The 18,382-nt window shown below is 41.5% G+C and overlaps 2 protein-coding genes across 2 annotated transcripts in view; both read left to right on the top strand.

Moving 5' to 3' along the window:
- The first annotated feature begins 1,083 nt into the window (after nt 1-1,083).
- BLOC1S2 (biogenesis of lysosomal organelles complex 1 subunit 2) lies at nt 1,084-11,172 on the top strand. Its single transcript, XM_015813247.2, has 5 exons — nt 1,084-1,278; nt 5,898-6,014; nt 7,100-7,219; nt 7,780-7,884; nt 10,740-11,172. The coding sequence occupies exons 1-5, from the start codon at nt 1,215-1,217 to the stop codon at nt 10,769-10,771; spliced, it is 438 nt and encodes a 145-aa protein (XP_015668733.1). The 5' UTR covers nt 1,084-1,214; the 3' UTR covers nt 10,772-11,172.
- Nucleotides 11,173-13,670: 2,498 nt separating this feature from the next.
- Nucleotides 13,671-18,382, top strand: part of HELLS (helicase, lymphoid specific) — a 42,076-nt gene continuing 37,364 nt past the window's right edge. The window contains exons 1-3 of the mRNA XM_015813241.1: nt 13,671-13,710; nt 13,842-13,972; nt 16,162-16,284. Coding sequence (XP_015668727.1) covers nt 13,671-13,710; nt 13,842-13,972; nt 16,162-16,284 — 294 coding nt within the window. The remainder of the gene's footprint in view (nt 13,711-13,841; nt 13,973-16,161; nt 16,285-18,382) is intronic.

Below are 18,382 nucleotides of genomic sequence, written 5' to 3'. Positions count from 1 at the left end.
TCTACATTTCTTGTGGAAAACGAAAGAACTCTTACGAATTCCAGAGGGGTTTAGCAGAGGAGTTTATTGCGCAAGGTTCAGAGGCATATTAGAGATAGGCAATTCTGAACGAGGAGGGCGGGATTAGACTTCAGTTTTTATACTACCCTCCTTAAAGAACAAAGGGCTACACATTGAAATACACACTGTGATACATTAGGAACGCTTCTCACAGGCATACAATGGAAGGTTTTGCTACATACAAAGTATCCATGTGCAAAGCGCATTTGGTTGCCACATATTACTGACACAGAACTTTCCCAGTGAATTTTCCCAGTGATTATGCATTACATCATTATTCTAGCAATTATGCAGACACATCATTATTGCAGTTATGCAGACAAATCATTATTCTAATAATTGTTNTTACAGGGTTTAAACACACATCATCCCAAGTCTAAATATTACTACCCAAATATAAAGCAATCAAGTATAAACATACTTTAACTCAAATAGAAAAACACTTTGTTATTTCCAACCATTTGAGCGTGGGCTTCATTATTCACACACGGGATTAGACTACGTACAAAATATGCTCCCAAATAAATAACAGGTATTAGACGCAGGGGTAGTCAACCTTGGCTCTTTTATGACTCGTGGACTTCAACTCCCAGAATTCCTGAGCCAGCTAAGCTGGCTCAGGAATTCTGGGAGTTGAAGTCCACGAGTCATAAAAGAGCCAAGGTTGACTACCCCTGTATTTAGAGCAATACTGTATGGTTCTGGACCATTATGGCCAGATCTCCAATTAACTGCAGCTGCGACCGCGACCTTTCTCCCAGGAAATCCTTCCCCTTAAGATGTCGACAGGGCACCTTCTCTGGGGAGAAGGGAAGAAGCGGCTTCGGGGCCGGACTCCGCCTTGGCCTTGCTTTCCCTGTCCCCAAAGGTACCGATGCGCCCGGGCTTTGGCAGCGCGCATCTGACCCGCCTGCCCATTCGCGGCGAGGGATTTACTCGGGAGTCGCCGGGCGAGCGCAAGTCCCTGTCGGGCGCGCCCCGGAAGAGGCGTCCGAGGGAGCTGCTCCTCCGCTTGGGCGGCGCAAGTCAGCGGGCCGCTCCGGGCCGAGAGCGCAGCCTCCGAGAAGACGAGAGCGAGTAGCCCGGGGGACGCCAAGCGCGCTCGGGAGCCGCCACCGTCGCCCTCCGCGCTCTCCATTTCCGGGAAGGCCGCCATGGCGGCGGCCGCCGCCGCATCCCTGGAAGACGGGCTGGAGGTCCGCCAGCCAGCCTCCAAACGTAAGCGCCTCGCCGGGCTGCCTCCTTGGCCCAGCGGCCGGAGAGCTCTTCCGCAGCCCGCCCCTGCGGAGGAGCCAGAGCCTCGGCCCCCCTCTTCCCACCGAAGCCAGGAATTGGGAGCGTCTTTTCCCCCCGCAGGGAACGCCGGCTAGGCCCCAGCAAGACCAAACGCCAATTTCTCTTTGAGTCTTTCCCCACGTTCCTCTAACCCAGGGGTAGGCAACCTTGGCTCTTTTATGACTCGTGGACTTCAACTCCCAGAATTCCTGAGCCAGCCATGTTGAGGGGGAAAGGGAGAGGTTTCCAAGCTGAGCCAGGCTGGCTCAGGAATTCTGGGAGTTGAAGTCCACGAGCCATAGAGCGACCTAGGCTTAGGCCCAGAGGTAGGCAACCTTGGCTCTTTTATGACTCGTGGACTTCAACTCCCAGAATTCCTGAGCCAGCATGGCTCAGCTTGGAAACCTCTCCCTTTCCCCTCAGCATGGCTGGCTCAGGAATTCTGGGAGTTGAAGTCCACGAGTCATAAAAGAGCCAAGGTGGCCTTCCCCTGGAAAACAGACATAGTGATCAATTCAGCTCATAATGTGGTTGACAAGCAGCCTTTGCTGAGCTAAAATGATGGAGAATCGTGGATTGTGTAAGTTGCAAAGGATCACCTAAACCAGGGGTCCTCAACCTTGGCAACTTTAAGCTTTGCTGGCTGAGGAATTCTGGGAGTTGAAGTCCACGAGTCATAAAAGCCAAGGTTGACTACCCCTGCTTCTAACCTGTGCCCGGCCGGCAGCCTGTCTCATCTTCGCATCCCTTAACGTTGATTTTTTTTTTTTTTGCTCTCCAGTCCATTCCTTTGGCTTCCTTGGCTGTGTCCCCCCCCCTCCCCAGCTAACAACACCCTGATGCAAATGGTGCAGATTCTAAAGCGCTTGCTGCCTGTGTTGTGGCCAGTTCACAGGGTGGGAACTGCTTCAATCTAGTGGCCACTTTAGGCTGGTTGGGGAAACCCCTCCTGGGTATCCTCCACTATGTCCACCGGACACTCAGCTGAGGAGCTAGAAAGCTTGGCTCTCTCAAATTAGGCTGTTGTTGGAGCTGGCAGCCTCTGTCCATTGGTACAGACTCCAACGGGTAGTTAGAACTGCAGAAAAAACAATTGCAAACAGCCTGCCTTCCATAAAGTATATTGTGTAGGTCAGGAGGAGGGCTGAGGAAATATCTACAGAGCCTCCTCACATCCTGGACATAAACTGTTTCAACTCCTCCCCTTAGGAAGCTGCTATAGGGCATTGCATGCCAAAACAACTAGATATAGGGACAGTTTTTCCCCTCCTGCCATCACTCTGCTGAACACCTAATCCTCACAGTATTATTTTATCTCTAAGTATATCTACCCATGTTGTGTGGCTTAGTATTATTAACCTTTTCATCTTCTCTACTACCCACTCTTATTGGTATTATGATTATTATTCTGTTGCTTTGCTGTACATTGAGAGCTTCTGCACCAGAGACAAATTCTTTGTGTATGTAATCACACTTCGCCAAATCAAGTGTTCTATTCTATTCTATTCTATTCTATTCTATTCTATTCTATGCAATGCTACTCTACTCTGCTCTACTCTGCTCTACTCTACTCTACTCTACTCTACCCTACCCTACCCTACCCTACCCTACCCTACCCTACCCTACCCTACTCTACTCTACTCTACTCTACTCTTTCCATTCCATTCCTCCAGATTAGCTCTGGTTCTAGGAGAGGAAGAACAGCTAGTGTACCTAGTGGTTGAATGTGGATTAGGATCAGGGGAACCCCGTAGCTTTGCTTATCGTGCCCTGCACATCTAAATCAGGTCACTTGATAGGCAAGCTTGAGACAAGGCTATAGATGCAAAAGTAGGGTTGACAGTGGATATAACAAATGTTTTGCTGGTGTACTTTTCAGATGGCTCAGGGATGGGTAAGGCGTACTTCATCTAAAACTTATAGCAATTTAGTAAAGCAAGTTGCTCGTGAGCTAGGATTCTTTTCATTTTAGAGACCATTCTCCAATATTGTTAGACAATTAGTGATCCACCTCTGTGTGTGTGTGTAGTATGGTCTTTGATGGCAAAAAGCCCTTGGAGGTTGACATAAGGAATGATATGAGCCAACATCTGATGCATGAGTCATCATTGGCCCATCTTGTGCTGGCTGTCCCTGAATTTTTGTTATCCAGATCCTTTTGCTGGTTGGCAGGTTTCACCTTCCAAGATTGTTGGGCAGCAGGAGTTTCAGAGCATCCATCTGTGTTAAAAGAACTTTGTCTTCTTCTATCGAGTTGGAAATCTTTTTATGCAGCACTAGTATAAAGTCACTGAACACCACTGACAATACCAAAGGACTACTGATAGATTTTAAGTACTTTACAATATAAGCACTTCACTCAGCCAGCCAGTGGAACCTTTCTTGTAGTTAGCCAAATGACAATAGGCATGGGAAGTCTCCTCTGAGATGATCTTCAGTGAAATAGAAGATGGAACTTTAAACTCAATCATCCAGATCATGGCTATCCTAAAGGTACTTTTTCAGGAGGCAATTGGACTTTCTTCTTTTTTCTTTGAAATTGTTTCTTTATGAAATTTGCCAAATTTCAGTTCCACAGGAATTGGACTTTGGATGCATTCTGTAAGCTACCCATGAGGTGGTTGTTGTTAGTTGCGAAGTCGTGTCCGACCCATCGTGACTCCATGGACAACGTTCCTCCAGGCCTTCCTGTCCTCTACCATCTTCTGGAGTCCATTTAAGCTCACGCCTACTGCTTCAGTCACTCCATCCAGCCACCTCATTCTCTGTCGTCCCCTTCTTCTATTGCCCTCCATCTTTCCCAGCATTAGGCTCTTCTCCAGTGAGCCCTTCCTTCTCATTAGGTGGCCAAAGTACTTGAGTTTCAACTTCAGGATTTACCCATGAGGTACCTTGGTTTAAAAACTGTTGCCCTACATCAGTGGTTCTCAACCTGTGGGTCGGGACCCCATTTGGGGTCGATCGACCATTTCACGGGGGTTGCCAAGCAAGGCTGTCCGCCATTTTTTTGTCCGCCATTTTTTTCCCTTTTCCGTCGGGTGCCTTACCTCCCTTGGGCTGGGCCAGCTGTTGGTCGGCCTGCTCCGTCTCTGCCGCTTGCCAGCTATGCCTCGGCCAGCGCAGGGGGCAGAACCACGCATGCGCGGCGCTCCTGGGCAGGGAAAGTCTTCGACTTACGACCGATTGGGTAGTCCTCGACTTACGACTGGTTTAGTCCTCGACTTACAACCGGTTGGGGTCGCGGCATTAAAAAGGTTGAGAACCACTGCCCTACATTGCACTGTTTCACCAGTTAAAGGTAACACACATCAACAGAAGAGTTTTAGTGTAGGTGGCCCTTGATTTTAATATAGCAACCATTCAGTGTTACAACAGACATCCCCCCCCAAAAAAGGTATTTATGACTCCTATTATAGTCACATACATTTATGGCTATTTGCAGCATCCCATGTTCATGTGGCCAGCAGCATTTACTTCCAGTTTTCTGCAAAAACACCCCATAGTGAACAATTGGTTCAAGCTTCACTTTATGATTGCTGAAAAAACGGTCATAAATTGGATCAGCCATGTGAAACTCGCTTTACGAGTCTTGTAATTGGCAGGCTCCATTATGATAGTACCAGTAATTTGAGTAAATAAATAAGGGAGAAGTTAATTTGCTGAATCAGGATAGCTGAAAGGATAACAAATTCTCCCCAATGGAGATATTGAATGCAAGCATGCCTTACCCTCTATAACAGATCCAGAAGATTCCATAATGGCCCAAACACTACCCATCACAAAATGCCCCAAACTGGAGGGAATTAGTAGAAGAGAATTCCAGATGATAAGCTGGATCAGCATCTCTCTTGCACTGAGCAATAACTTCACCATATTCTTTTATTTCTTAGATTTTTATCCTGCCTTTATTATTTTTATAAATAACTCAAGGCAGCAAACATTCTACTTCCTGCTTCATCCTCCTATTCTCTCCATAATGTTTTGATTTGTATTTGTTTTTTTAGTATTGCAGAATTTACTTGAAATAATAATAAAGCAATTATGAGACATGTTTTTAATAGGACCTTAGGAGCTGAAAAAAAAACTATTTTGTTCTGAAAGATTTTGCTTGATACAGTTTTGCAGCTGTTTTTGTTGGCTTGTTCTGGTAGTCTTCATTTGTATTAAAAAAAAAAACACCTTATAAATAAAAACAGGATGCTTTCTTCAAGACCTTCCTTGGTGTCTTACTCTTTTCTGTACCCAGGGAAATTTAGGCCACATTTTCTAATGTTAGATCTACAATTTATTTTATCTGTTGCTGCATTCTTACTCTCATGCTCTGATTTTTGCTATTAAAATGTTTTGTGGTGTTTTGATGTATTATTTTAAGCTTAAGAACATTTTTGTTAGGGAGCAAATATGGTAAATGAAATAGCAACTGTCTTTCAAGTATTGGTAGTATTAAGATGAAGGCATTACGTATACAGTTAAGATTCTAATTCTCAGCACTTCCTGATGCTAAAAACATTAAGGTTGTTGCATTGCTAAAATATAAAACATTCTTTTATACTTCTGAATAGAGGAACCTGTTGTGGAAACTGCAGAAGAAGCCACAGAGCCAGCAGAAGCTGATATTAATGAACTTTGTACGGAAATGTTTACTAAAATGGCTATCTACTTAACAGGCGAACTGACTGGTGAGTTAATATTACATTTAAATTTAATATACAATACGATTCTTTGCGAATTTTCCTGAAATCCTTAATAGGTGTCAAAAAGTACTGAATTAACTTTTTTCTAAAAAAAGGAAATTTCAAATGGAATCAGAACATGACTGATCAATTATGTGGTGAGCCAACCCACTTTTTCCCCATTGCATCCCCAAAAAGAGTGATGTCTGCTAGTAGTTTAGCCCACATTCATTTTTGACATGCTTCTGACTGTGGCCCAGTCTGGACAGGAAACTTATCTTCCTCCTTTCCTCTCTTAAGAAAAAATTTTCGTCTGAGTGTTTCTGATGAAAGTAAAAGCCGGAAACAGCATTGATGATTTTAGGATTTATATTCCGTAATCAGGCTGAGAGAGTTATTGACATCTTACGAACGTCATTGAAACTAAAACTGTGGTTACCTTTTATAGAAGGAAAGTTTCATTTGCTTGGTTTAGTTTTTTTTTTTTTACCAAACAATTTTTTATTAATTTTCAAAAAAAACAACCAAAAATACAAATACAGGCATACATTAATATCAATAACAACTCATCTGCTTCTCAAAAATTTAGCATCAGTACACCTGATTATTTTATATTTATTTCTACCCACCCACCCACTCCCAATCCCCGCCGGACTTCCCAGAATTGATTACAGGGTTACAAACACCTCATCCCAAGTCAAAATATAAGTACCCAAATTTAAAACAAACAAGTATAAACATCCTTTAACTCTAAACATTAAAAAAAAATCAAATAAAACTCTAAGCATATAACTAATAATAATCTATCCATCTTCCCCAAGTCACACTTAAAATTAATCTTGCAATTAAGATTGGTTTAGTTTTTGATTCAGTCTGATGTGTGAAATCAGCCACCCTGATTTGGGTTTAGCATTTTGTGAAGCCAGCTATTTGTTGCTTATTCAATAAATAAAGCCACCTAGAGTAGCCCCTTCATGAGATAAGATGGCAAATGAATTTAACAAATACATTAAAAAATAAATCATAGTTAAAACAAGCTCTGGCATAATGCAGTGCGTGAACCCAGCTCCTCCTCTTCTATTTTTTTTTAGCAACTAGTGAAGATTACAAACTCCTGGAAAACATGAACAAACTAACTAGTTTGAAGTATCTGGAAATGAAAGACATTGCTATAAACATAAGTCGGAATTTGAAAGACTTAAATCAGAAATGTAAGTAGAAACAAACTCTATGTTCAAACATAGGATGCTATCCTGCTTACTTGCATTTTGAAAGTATATTAAAATACTTCCAAAAAGAATTGAATATGAAAAATGTGCAAGAAATGAAAAGCAGATCTTTAGCCAGCTTTTCCCACATGGATGTATTAATCTACAATCAGGCAGTTGATCAGTTTCTAAACACAACATGCCCAAAGAGTGACTGAAGAAGGCTCCAGCAAATCCAATAGCATAAGAGGCAACATATATTTTAAAATAAAACAATGGGGAACACCGATCTGTTTCTTAAGATCCAATATTCATAGTGGTGTGTATTAGTCATAGGAAAAGAGGCATATCTTAGCATGCATGCAGCTTTTTTTAATCTCTATTGCCCAGGATAAGATGGTAGACCACGATGAGATCCAGCAAACTATTGTCCATTAAGACTGGGCAATATGAACCAGTGGTTTAATCCAGTAGAAGGCAGCTTCCTGTCAAGTAGCAGGGTTGTTTTTTTTAATCCGCAGTAAGATCTCACTTTTTTCTCCCCTTTTCCATTTCCCCCCAAGATGCTGCACTTCAGCCATACCTGGAACAAATCAATCAGATTGAAGAGCAAGTTGCAGCTTTGGAACAGGCTGCCTACAAGCTGGATGCATATTCCAAGAAACTCGGTAGCTATTCCAAGAAACTCTAGTTATTACTAGAACAGTGGTGTTAAAGTTTTGATTTTATCCATTTCCCCAAGCAAGGCCTGGGAATGTAATCTTTATAAATATACGACTAAAATGCTCATTCCTGTAACCAAAACAGTGTATTTATAGGGCAAAACATTTTGAACTTCCAATGAGATAACTTAAAGAATGTACTCAAAATCAAGAGCCCAAGATGCGTTTTATGACATAAAATTATCATAAGGCATTTATGGCAATACAAAGTGTCATACATAGTTTTCTGTGATAATGTTTAACTGTGTTACACAGTTCAACATGGGCTATTTTCAAGGCAGATATATCTCTGAATTTGTAAGACCTTTTCAAGTGCATGAGAAGCTCTACTGTTATTGAAGCATTGAGGAATCTGGTAAGGAAATATCTGTGATATTTCTAGTATATCTATCGAATACATAAGTTTTATCTTATGATGCCTACATCCTCACTTCTCATAGTGCAGAGAATGAGAATTGGCGATGCCCAAGCTAAGAAAAAAATATTAGGCATCCGATTCAGCATTCCATAAATTTATCTGTGGAGAATAACTGGATTGTAGTCTATTTTTTCTTCTTTAGGGATTACTGCAGAGATCAAGACTGTTCTGTTTGGAAATTAGTTCTCACCTATTCATTTATGGCCAAAAGCACTGCGTACTTCACTAAACTATGGTTTATTGATCTATGACAGTGATGGCGAACCTTTTAGAGACTGAATGCCCAAAAATTGGCCCCGCCCCCGCTCCATCCCCTGCCCCGCTCCTGCTCCGCCCCCACCCCGCCTGCCCGCAGGGCCACTCACTGCCTCCAGGGCCCGCCGCAGATCACCCAGGCAGCCCAGTAGCGCCATGGCAGCCACACCCTCTGACCACGCCCCGCAGCATCAACTGTGCGTGATGGGACGTGAGGGCAGAGTCTTATCTACGCTGCCTGGCTGCCATGTCCTTGGCTGCACTGCTCCGTGTGGGCCACACTCGGGAGCGACTCTCTTCCAGGGGGGCTGCTGGTGAGGAGGGGGTCGTGGGGGGAGGCAAGACTGGGGCAACGGCACGGGTGCCCACAGAGAGGGCTCCGAGTGCCGCCTCTGGCACCCGTGCCATAGGTTCACCACCACTGATCTATGATATTTTTTGGTTCAATTCATACAAATTGCTGAGACTTACAATGGGATTTGATACAAAGCTGCAGACCTAATCTTTTTTTGATTTGAATGATGACCATGCCATCTGATTAACCTGTATCCATTACTGATCTGAAGTGGAGATAGGGTAGCAAAGGATATCAGAGTTGGGTATGACTTAGGGAGTAAACAACAACAAGAAGAAAAAGGATGCTTTTTATTCTTATTAGTCTCCCCTGAAATAAATTCAAAGCAAAAATCAATATATAGCAATAGCTGAGAAACATAGTTTTGTGTCAAGTACCTGGCACAACAGACTAAAAGCTCAAGTTGCATTTTCATAACTATTATTAGGATAATACATTAAATTGTGGTACTGTTTGATCTCATACCAAATGCTTTTTTTACTTTAAAAAGGGTATAAATGAAGAGTTTAGGCAAAGGCCAACTAAAGCAAAATCTGGACAATTGCTGACATCCTATTATATAGATAAGATTTTTAGCATGATCTGATTCAATCAAGACACAATTTCTTTGCTTTTCTCCTATATACTATTTTCATACATAGATTTTCTAGTATTTCAAGTTCCTGATTAATCAGTTCAGACCTTAAATATTTGTATGTTTGTATTGTCATCTCTCCCAGTTTCTCTTCCCTTCTCAATTACTAGTTATAAAATGACAGGACATCGCTGTGGTTCCACTCTTAACCAAGGGCATCCAGGTAGTTGCAGCTGCTGTTTTAGACTTTTTTTTACACCCCACCTTCCATGGACATTTGTGTTTTTAACATAACCCTAAAAAGTAACTGTCAATAGGAGAAAGGAAGTTTTCAGCATATTTCAAAACTCAGAAGTTAAATTTCAGGAGTTTTAAACAGGCAACAAATAGCACATTAAGCACATGGCAGCTGACCCTCTCACTCTCTCTCAAAAAATTTAATTTTGCAGCAAAAATAGGAAAATTTTAGATAACCAGGGAAATTTTGGATATATTCCTTCAAAAGCAGTATTGGTAGTCCTTGACTTATGACAGTAACTGAGCCCAGAATTAGAAACCTAAGTGATGCAGATCACGTGATCATGCCTGATTTTACAACCTTTTTGTGGTGATCATTAAGCCAATTCCATGGTTACTAAGCGAATCCATTGTCTGTAATGGGTGGTTTTTGCCGGAAACCGATGTTTCTGGCAAAAAAAGCCCTAAATCACAAGCCATGTGACTGCAGAATATTGCAAATAGCCATAAATGCAGGCCAGCTGCCAAGCACCCAAAATGTAATCATGTGGTAGTGGTGGGAGACATTAGAACTTAGAATCTGGGTCAAAAGTGGCCCTGGGAAGGTCTGTCATAACTTTGAATAGTCACTAAGCAACCTGTCGTAAGTCAAGGACTACTTGTGCTTCTAAGTCTTTTAAGAAATGAAGTCAACTTGTAATCTGACATAAGTTGCTTTGCATGTATACTGAGAGCTTCTGCACCAAAGACAAATCCTTCTGTGTGTAAATCATACTTGGCCAAATAAAGTATTCTATTCCATTCCATTCTATTCTGTTGATTAAATGAAGAAATTACATTGAATGCACTTGGTATCAAGGTTTTGTTGTCCTTACTTCTTAAACAGCACTGATTGTGCTACTAGATTGTGCTGAAATGCAAATGAAATGTTTATACTAAGATTATGTGTTTGTCTTTTACAGAAGCAAAGTACAAAAAATTGGAAAAGCGATGAAAGAAGGCTCTTAAACATCTTCTAGATTACATGAGTTTTTTCCAGGAAGCCAAACCCAAGATTTCTGCTATTGAACTTCTGAAACAGAATTTATGCCTCAGCAATGCATTTGGACTAGAATAACCTAAGAACTTTCAAAAGTAGCAGAGGCTACACAAGTCTAAGAATAAATTACTTTTGTTCTTGTAGAATCTATTCCCTTTTTACTATTTTGATATTTATTTTACTGAACATAGAAGTCTCTCTTAACTACTTCAGTTCTTTATGTAAGTAACACTTTTCTCTCGGCTTAGGTATGAAGCAAGAAATTGGTCACTTCTGCACTCTATAAATCCTTTCACTTGTTAATCAAGATTTGTTGCCTCCTGATTGCCATTAAAATACCATTGCTTTGCTAAAAATATATTCCCGGGCCTTGTTTTATACCAGGGGTGTCAAACTGCCCTCCCATGGGCCAGACGCGTCACTTGGAAGCTGCGCCCACCCCATTGCCGGCAATGGCAAAACCAGCCCGATTCGTTGCGTGACTACACATGATGTCACAAGTTTGACATGTCTGTTTTATACTTTTAGTTTTGATTAATAAATCCAGGAAAGATGTCTGACTTCATTCAGAGTTTGAATCACATGAGGCTTAACTATTAGCCCAAATTTAGGTGAATGTATACAAGAACTCTGATATGCTATCAGCATTTACCTGCATGGGTTGAAGACAAGTGAAAATTCCATAATTATATATTGATTTCAGTAAGACCGATGAATTGCTAGAATGTCAGCTGCTATTGAAACCTAACTCAGAAATATAAAGATACAAAATGAAAGTGGTTGAAAATGAAAATGTTGGTGAGAGTCATATCATTGTTCCCACTATTACAATTTTAGCTACTTTGGCAGCTAAAACTTTCAAAGTGAATGTTGCTGGTTGAGGCTGGGGACCTTCCTATGAACATGCAAGAAATGATAAATGCTTGTATGGTTTAATAGCTAATATTGGCATCCTAACCATAATGTTGACATCACAATTTCAATATTTTCTGTAATAATGTTTTTCCTGTGAAGTAATCAGCCATGTTGTCCACTCTAGTTTCAAAGAAATCAAGAATCTTCACAACAGTTATAATGCATGGGAAGGCAGTAAGTAATTTGTAAACAGCCACATGCCAAATATATTCAGCACCAGGGCCTGCTCTAAGAGGAAGAAGCCATTTCAGGAGGGAAAAGAACAGAAAAATGGCAACCAGGCTTATTACCATACCTGCATAAACCAGAAACAGCAGGTTTATTTGTTACTAGCTGTACCCGGCCACGCGTTGCTGTGGCTCAGTCTGGTTAAATGGAAAAGAAAGAAAAGAGAAAGCGCACGTTTGTAATATGTTTAATTTCACAATGCTTGTGGGTATACAATATTTTTTGTTGTTCCATTGTCTGTGCAGATATAGAGATTGTCTGGTTTGCCGACTCTAGAACACGCAACATACTTGTCCTAATTTCACAATGCTTGTGGGTATACAATATTTTTTGTTGTTCCATTGTCTGTGCAGATATATTGTCTGGTTTGCCGACTCTAGAATTGTCCAAGCATGTTTTTACCTGCCACAGGTGTGACATCTATATAATAGTAGGTATATAAAAACACGTGCATATTCGAATGGAACGTTGTGTCAAAATTTCAAAGCAATCGGTGAAGAACTTTCGGAGATTTAAGATTTTGAACAAACGAACATTTACATTTTTATTTATATAGAAGATTTCCAGGATGCTGCCAAAGTTTCCCGGCCTCATTAAAATTCTTAACGTAGATATGAATATCATAATTCCAGGTGGCGATCACAATACATGCCACCCCCACTTACAAAATTGGTAGTAAATAGTTAAGGCGGAAAGAAGGCAAGTTTTCCCCCTGGTTTAAATGGGGCTGGGGAGGGCGCTGGGTTCAGAGGCTAATCTGAAGAAGAGCATGAAGAAGGAAGGGCCTGGAGAACGCCTCGTTGATTTGCAGATGACCCCAGGAGTGCATGAACCATGTCTCCGGGCAGATGGCCGCTGTTCTCCGAAGACCAGGAGTGGAGTACTTAAGGCAGGGGTCTTCAAACCTGGCCCTTTTATGACTCGTGGACTTCAACTCCCAGAATTCCTCAGAATTCACTTCATAAACACGACTTGCTCCCTCGTTCTAGAGCAGGGGTCCTCAACCTTGGCCAATTTTAAGACTCGTGGACTTCAACTCCCAGAATTCCTCAGAATTCCCTTCATCAACAAGACTTGCTCCCTCGTTCTAGAGCAGGGGTCCTCAACCTTGGCCAATTTTAAGACTCGTGGACTTCAACTCCCAGAATTCCTCAGAATTCCCTTCATCAACAAGACTTGCTCCCTCGTTCTAGAGCAGGAGTCCTCAACCTTGGCCAATTTTAAGACTTGTGGACTTCAACTCCCAGAATTCCTCAGCCAGCAAAGCTGGCTGAGGAATTCTGGGAGTTGAAGTCCACAAGTCATACAAGGGCCAAATTTGAAGACCCCTCTGATAAGTTCTGGAGAATTCCTTTCAGCAACAACCGGATTGCCTGCTGAGCTCCTCTGCGGAGCCCCCCCCCTTTCCGGCTCCAGCCTGACGAAGCCCTTCTTGGTCTTCCGCCCTCTCCAGCACCAGGCGGGCTGGTGGAATCCGGCTGCGGGGCCGCAAACCCAACGGCGAGGGACTTTTCCAACTCGCCCTCCCGCAGTCCGGATCCTCTTTCGGGACCCCTGCAGGGGAGGGAAGGGGCGGAGGCGGCGGCGGCTTTCGCGCGAGGCAAGGCCGACTTCTCGCAAGAGCGAAAAGCGCGCGAGTTTCCTTTGGGCGGAACTGGGCGGTCGCTCCTCGTGTGCCGCCGGATCCGAGTGCGAGTGGCGGAGGGTAGTCATGCCGTCCGAGAGCAGCAGCAGCAGCGATCCAAGTGCAGGTAACGCGGAGCTGCTTCGCCCCTCTCGCTGCGGGCGCCTTGCGCCGGGACAGAGGAGCGCTCGGGCGGGCGAAGGGAGCCAAGCCCCGCCGGTTCCCACTCCCCCCCCCCAACCATTGTTTTCCTTGCAGAGTCTCCGATGGCCGAGCTGGGCGAAGCCGGAGCCGAGGATGCAACGCCGGTGATCACCCCGGCCATGCAGCAGGAGGAGGAGCGCTTGGAGGCGGAGGGCAGAGAGAAGGAGCGGCAGAGGATGGAGAAGGTGCGCGCCTCGAGCAGGAGGCCCGCCGTATCCACACACCTACACACACACACACACACCTACACACACCTGGGCGGCCGGGTGCTCAAGCAGGAAGGCGGGCTCGGCCGGGTGCCGCGGCCGAGCTACGCGGGGATGGGGTCCGCAACAGGTGGCGGCCCGCGCTGAGTTTGAAAGGAGTGGAAGGAGCCTCGGGGTCTAATGACGGGGACCACCAGTTCTTAGGAACTTTTTCTAACATTAAATCAGAATCTAGCTTTTTAACTTGCCCTCTAGAATAGGGGTATCCAACCTTGGCAACTTTTAAGACTTGTGGACTTCAACTCCCAGAATTCCTCAGACAGCAAAGCTGGCTGAGGAATTCTGGGAGTTGAAGTCCACAAGTCTTAAAAGTTGCCAAGGTTGAGGATCCCTGCTCTAGAACGAGGGAGCTTGTTCATGAAGTGTTTCGATATTCCCCTTACATTGTTTTTCCTCAAGGATAGACCAATATGGTTCCTTCTTACACTCGGGACAGGCTGCAGTACTCAGGGTGGGATTTGGGCATTCTGTAAAAGCTCTTTATTTTTAGATTTTTTTTTTCATTAAAAGTTTATCATTTTTCCTCAAGGATAGACCAATATGGTTCCTTCTTAAACTCTGGACAGGCTGCAGTACTCAGGGTGGGATCTGGGCATTCTGTAAAAGCTCTTTATTTTTAGATTTTTTTTCATTAAAATTTTATCATTTTTCCTCAAGGATAGGCAAATATGGTTCCTTCTTACACTCGGGACAGACTGCGGTTCTCAGGGTGGGATCTGGGCATTCTGTAAACGCTCTTTATTTTTAGATATTTTTTTTCATTAAAATTTTATCCAGACTTTATTTTTGGTCCAGTTTTTTTTCTACACAAATAAGGGATCCGTTTTTTAAAAAAAAATTGTTTACTTGTAAAGTATGCAAATAAAATTAATTAAAGCTCCTTTAGCTCTACCCACTGATTACAAGCCTAGGTTTTCTCTATCTTGATGACACCGGACACCTAATTTTAGAAATGTAGGAAAATTATTACTTTTATTTATTTATTCAGTCAATGACCAGCAACATAAAATAATAAGGGAATTAAAAGACAACAATTACAATCATGATTGACAGGAAAAATATATATATTGGCAACTAGAAAATAAATCAAATATGGTATACTCTGAACACCCTTATTACAATAATATAACATGTTTATCTGACACTAATGTATCTAATATAATAAAACTATGCACTAAAATATATATAGGAAACTAGCTGTACCCAGCCAGGCGTTGCTGTGGCTCAGTCTGGTTAAATGGAAAAGAAAGAAAAGAGAAAGCGCACATTTCTAATATGTTTAATTTCACAATGCTTGTGGGTATACAATATTTTTTGTTGTTCCATTGTCTGTGCATCAATTCCAACACAATGTCACACGAAATAATTAAATCAAAATGAAAATAAATCGAAATCTATGAAAATTCAATTTAACAATGCAATCGGAAACATTGAAATGGAATCGGAAATTTGGAAATCATAAATGGATCATAAATCAGAAACATTGAAATGGAATGGTAAAATCGTAGCGTGTGTTGCTTTTATATCCAACAGATGGCGCTGTTTTTCAACAACATGTTTTTATCTGTCACAGGTGCGACATCTATATAATATAGGTCAGGGGTAGGCAACCTCGGCTCTTTTATGACTCATGGACTTCAACTCCCAGAATTCCTGAGTCAGCATAGCTGGCTCAGGAATTCTGGGAGTTGAAGTCCATGAGTCATAAAAGAGCCGAGGTTGCCTACCCCTGATATAGGTATATAAAAACACGTGTGTATTCAAATGCAACGTTATGTCAAAATTTCAAAGCAATCGGTGAACTTTTGGAGATTTAATATTTTGAACAAACGAACATTTACATTTTTATTTATATAGATTCAGAGCAGAACAGCACTGGAAATATAATGTAAAAATTTCCTATCATAACCTGGAGAAATTTAAATTGCAGGTTCTCTTGGTTGAGTAAAAAGCTGTATTTTCCATTGGATCCTTGAAGAAAATCGTAGGGCTGAACTATTTAAATTTCATTTAGTTTTAACTGGTGAAAGATAATACCAACTTTTATATTTCCAATAGTATAGTCAGTTAATGTTGATATTTATAATTGATTACTTTTTTTCTTACAGGCTTACATGAATCGGGACAGAGACTCAAATGAAATGCGCTACAAGAGACTTCAACACTTGCTTGAAAAAAGCAACATCTACTCAAAGTTCTTGCTGACTAAAATGGAACAGCAGCAATTGGAGGTTAGCAGCCTTTAAAATTAAACGCTAGATGTACCTATCTAATAATGCATTTTAGATAAAGCTTTCATAATGTCATCATAATCTGTCATTGTGATTAAAAACATCTAAGTTCTAATCACTTATTTGATTTCATGGCATAGTTTCAGCCTAATATAAATGAGTTCACTTGTATTTATGTGTGTGTTTGTGTATATACACAACATCCGCATATGCATACATACATGACAAAGCCAGTTTGGCTTACGTGTTAAAGGGAGATCTGAGTTTCAGTCCTGCCTTATGCATAGAAGCTAACCAGATAACCTTTGGTCAGTCATTCTCTTTCAGCTCTAGGAAGAAGGCATTGGCAAACCACTTCCAAACAGCTGCCTAAAAGACTTATCCATGTAGTTACCAGGACTCAAGTCAGACTCAAATTGTGTATGTGTGTTTCTGTATACACACCCGAAGTCACTATTTTTGTGACTACTAGCAAAGTTAATTATTTGACTTGTTTACTTCAGTCAAAAAAGATTGCTATGGAGTACAACATTTTAGCATACCAATAGGCATTTTGTAGTACTGAAAATAGTGAATTAGAATCAGTGAAAAAAAAGGAACTGCAACATAATTCAAATTATTTGAAAAAAAGGAAAGGAAAGGAAAATAAAAACATTTTCCTAATGGAGAGACTGAACATGTTATGGAGAGACTGAACATGTTATAAATTGACTAGCCAATCCTGTGACACATTGAGCCTTCCATTGAGAGAAGGGTAGTACATTCTGACGTAACCAGAATGAACATTAATTTTTAGGTTGACCATATTTTTTTACTCCAATGCTGGGGGCTCCAGTGATCATCTGAGAAGGGTATATAATATCAATAAGTAGAAAAACAATTGTAGTGGCAAATAAACTTCAATACTAAGGCAATATTTACTTGTCTAAACAGAAATATCTTGGGGGAAGGAGGCAAAAATAGTAATGGGAGCCTGAGCAAATTCTGACTTTCTACCACTTCCCTATTAACTTTGCTTGTGGAAAACTGGTAAGAAGAGTCAGAAATCACAATCATGTGACTGTGAGGACTCTGATGGCCATAACTTTGCAAATAAAACTGGTCTGAATATTATGGAAATTGTGAGTCCCCAATTTTTACACATTCTTTAAGAGTGGATTTGAAATGCATTGTTTGAGCTGATTTGAGGATACAAGTGACAAACAGAAGAACATAATGAGACTTTTAAAACATGGTTATTGATGGAAACCCTGTTAATGTTAATTTTTGCATAAAAGCAGATAGCAATTTCTGATTCCTTATTTTAAAAAAATGTAAAATTGTTACATATTGCATTCCTTGGTAGTAATGTTCAATGGGTTATTTCTGCTTGTTAAGTGCTTTTGAAGAATTCAAGAAGCTTTTCACTGGCTTGCTGTTTATGTGTTTCAAATGAGGGCCAATATAGTTTAATCCAACATTAACAAAAAGTTTGAACCCATTTAGGCAATCAAATCTGAGCACTTGTTTGAGGCACAAATCCAAATTAAAGATTTTTAAGTGAATGCGCAGTAGGAAGGGCATAGTAAAGGTAGCATTAGTGGTGGTGCAAACATAATTATGAGAAGTTGAGAAAATCAAGAAGGAAGAGGTTAGTTTTCAAGAAATGCAATTGTTCTACTCTATCAGAATCCAAACAGCCTCTCGCTGGAAATCACAGCCTTGCGAACCTATTATGCGTTACCCATCCTCAGATGAATTGTATGAGGAAGGCTACATAAACTGTTGCATCCTACGCAAGAGTGCATGTGGCTTTAGCAAGCTGATACTGAGCTGCTAAGACCTTTTAGTTAGAGTCAGAAAGAACCACCTAGATGTAGCACCATATCTAATCTATAAACAGCTACTTATGCCTGAGTTAGATGGTCAATTTCTTTCAGTTCTAAATTCTTACAGAGCTTAGAAAAAAATCAAATAGGACAACATTCTTAAGCTGTCATGAAACTACAGAAATGAGGGGCACAGAACGAGGATGATGATGATGCAAGAGCTCCATTTTTCAGGCTTTCAGATCTTATCCTAACTCAGTGGTGGCGAACCTATGGCACGGATGCCAGAG

This window comes from Protobothrops mucrosquamatus, unplaced genomic scaffold (genome assembly GCF_001527695.2).
Source record: "Protobothrops mucrosquamatus isolate PMUCROS unplaced genomic scaffold, P.Mucros_1.0 scaffold146, whole genome shotgun sequence".
Lineage (NCBI taxonomy): Eukaryota > Metazoa > Chordata > Lepidosauria > Squamata > Viperidae > Protobothrops > Protobothrops mucrosquamatus.
The sequence above is the reverse complement of the archived record's forward strand: the minus strand, read 5'-3'. Positions and strand labels throughout refer to the sequence as shown.